The following is a 1187-nucleotide window of genomic DNA, read 5'->3' as shown; positions in this document are numbered from 1 at the left end:
TATCTCCACGCCATCCACCTGATAGGCGTCATCTCCATCGACGAGAGCACAATCCCCCATCTGATAGACGCGGGAGTGTTTACATTTCTGGTGGACGTGTTCGAGTCCCAAGAGAGGGCTGAAGAGCCCTGCGCGGAGCTGTGCATCAACTCCTTGAGATGCACTCGCCGGATGATGAGCGGACGGAAAAGTGCTGAGCTGTTCATCCAAATGAAAGGCGTTGACGCCATCTCGTTCCTTATGCGCAAGACTACCCAAGTGACGCTGATCCAGTTCGAAGGCTACCGCAACATCATCGCCATGCTGAACTACTTCCCTCCTCCGGAGAAGGAGGTGGCGGATGAGTGGGACGACTTCGACGTGGCAGACGAGGAAGTGTCCCCAAAGACCCATAGGGTGAGGCGAGGACTGCATCCCAGATCGTGGCAAGCGTTAAAGATGTCAGTTGAGGGCATTAACGCTCTGATTGACAGCATTTTGTCCACCTTGAAGGATGAAAACAACCAAAGAGCCCTTCGTGTGTTTTTCTGTGGCGTTGGTCTGTTGGCTTACTTCGCCGTCGAGAAGATTCCCGGCACTGTGGTGACCTTCTACCAGTCGGACTTCGCGACTCCCATTGTGGCCATCCAGCACATGTTCATGCGAGAGTACGACCTCTCCAGAATGATAACCATTCTGGTCGGAAACCTGGCCTACGCCAGCGATGTGGAAATGCTTATGCTTCTGTTCCAGAATAGGGACCTCAGTGACATACTCACCAGAGTGAACAACGTCGTGCCTAAATCCGAAAGGCCCCTGAAGCAGGACGTGGCCCTTCTCGCAGCTCTTCTGAACGAGAAATTGACAGCGTCCAATGCTATGACTCTTCTGAATCACCGACGATTTGAGTCACTGATGCAGTACGATTTCGATTGGGCCTTGACTCGTTGGAATACCGACAGGTATCCCAACGGCGTGCAGGACCTGCCACCGACGATAAAACTGCAGATCCGAGAAGGCGGCAAGCTCACCGCAATGAAGAAAGGAGACGCCCAAGCTCGCAGCTTCCACTGGAAGAGCTCCAGTGACATGACTAGGCTGCAGTGGCGATGGGGCGACTCCAAAGCGGGCCAATTCGACGACAGTATCGGTGCTAGTCGTATCAAGACCGTCGCGAAGCAAGCACTGAGTCCATGGTCTCAGGACCT

General features: G+C 53.9%; 1 protein-coding gene across 2 annotated transcripts; it reads left to right on the top strand.

Moving 5' to 3' along the window:
- On the top strand, positions 1 to 1187 carry KVP18_002825 (uncharacterized protein; the record flags this gene model as incomplete). 2 transcript variants are annotated; one of them, XM_067954051.1, is made up of 1 exon in its annotated part: positions 1 to 1187. In XM_067954051.1, a coding segment is annotated over one exon (1187 nt), but the record flags the coding sequence as incomplete, so codon positions are not given. The 2 variants fall into 2 exon arrangements, with proteins under 2 accessions (XP_067813951.1, XP_067813950.1); XM_067954050.1 differs by having other exon boundaries at positions 172 to 1175.

The sequence above is a fragment of a genome, assembly GCF_019968955.1.
Source record: "MAG: Porospora cf. gigantea A chromosome Unknown PgA_NODE_10601_length_1187_cov_727.711, whole genome shotgun sequence".
In the NCBI taxonomy this organism is placed as follows: Eukaryota; Apicomplexa; class Conoidasida; order Eugregarinorida; family Porosporidae; genus Porospora; species Porospora cf. gigantea A.
The sequence above is the reverse complement of the archived record's forward strand: the minus strand, read 5'-3'. Positions and strand labels throughout refer to the sequence as shown.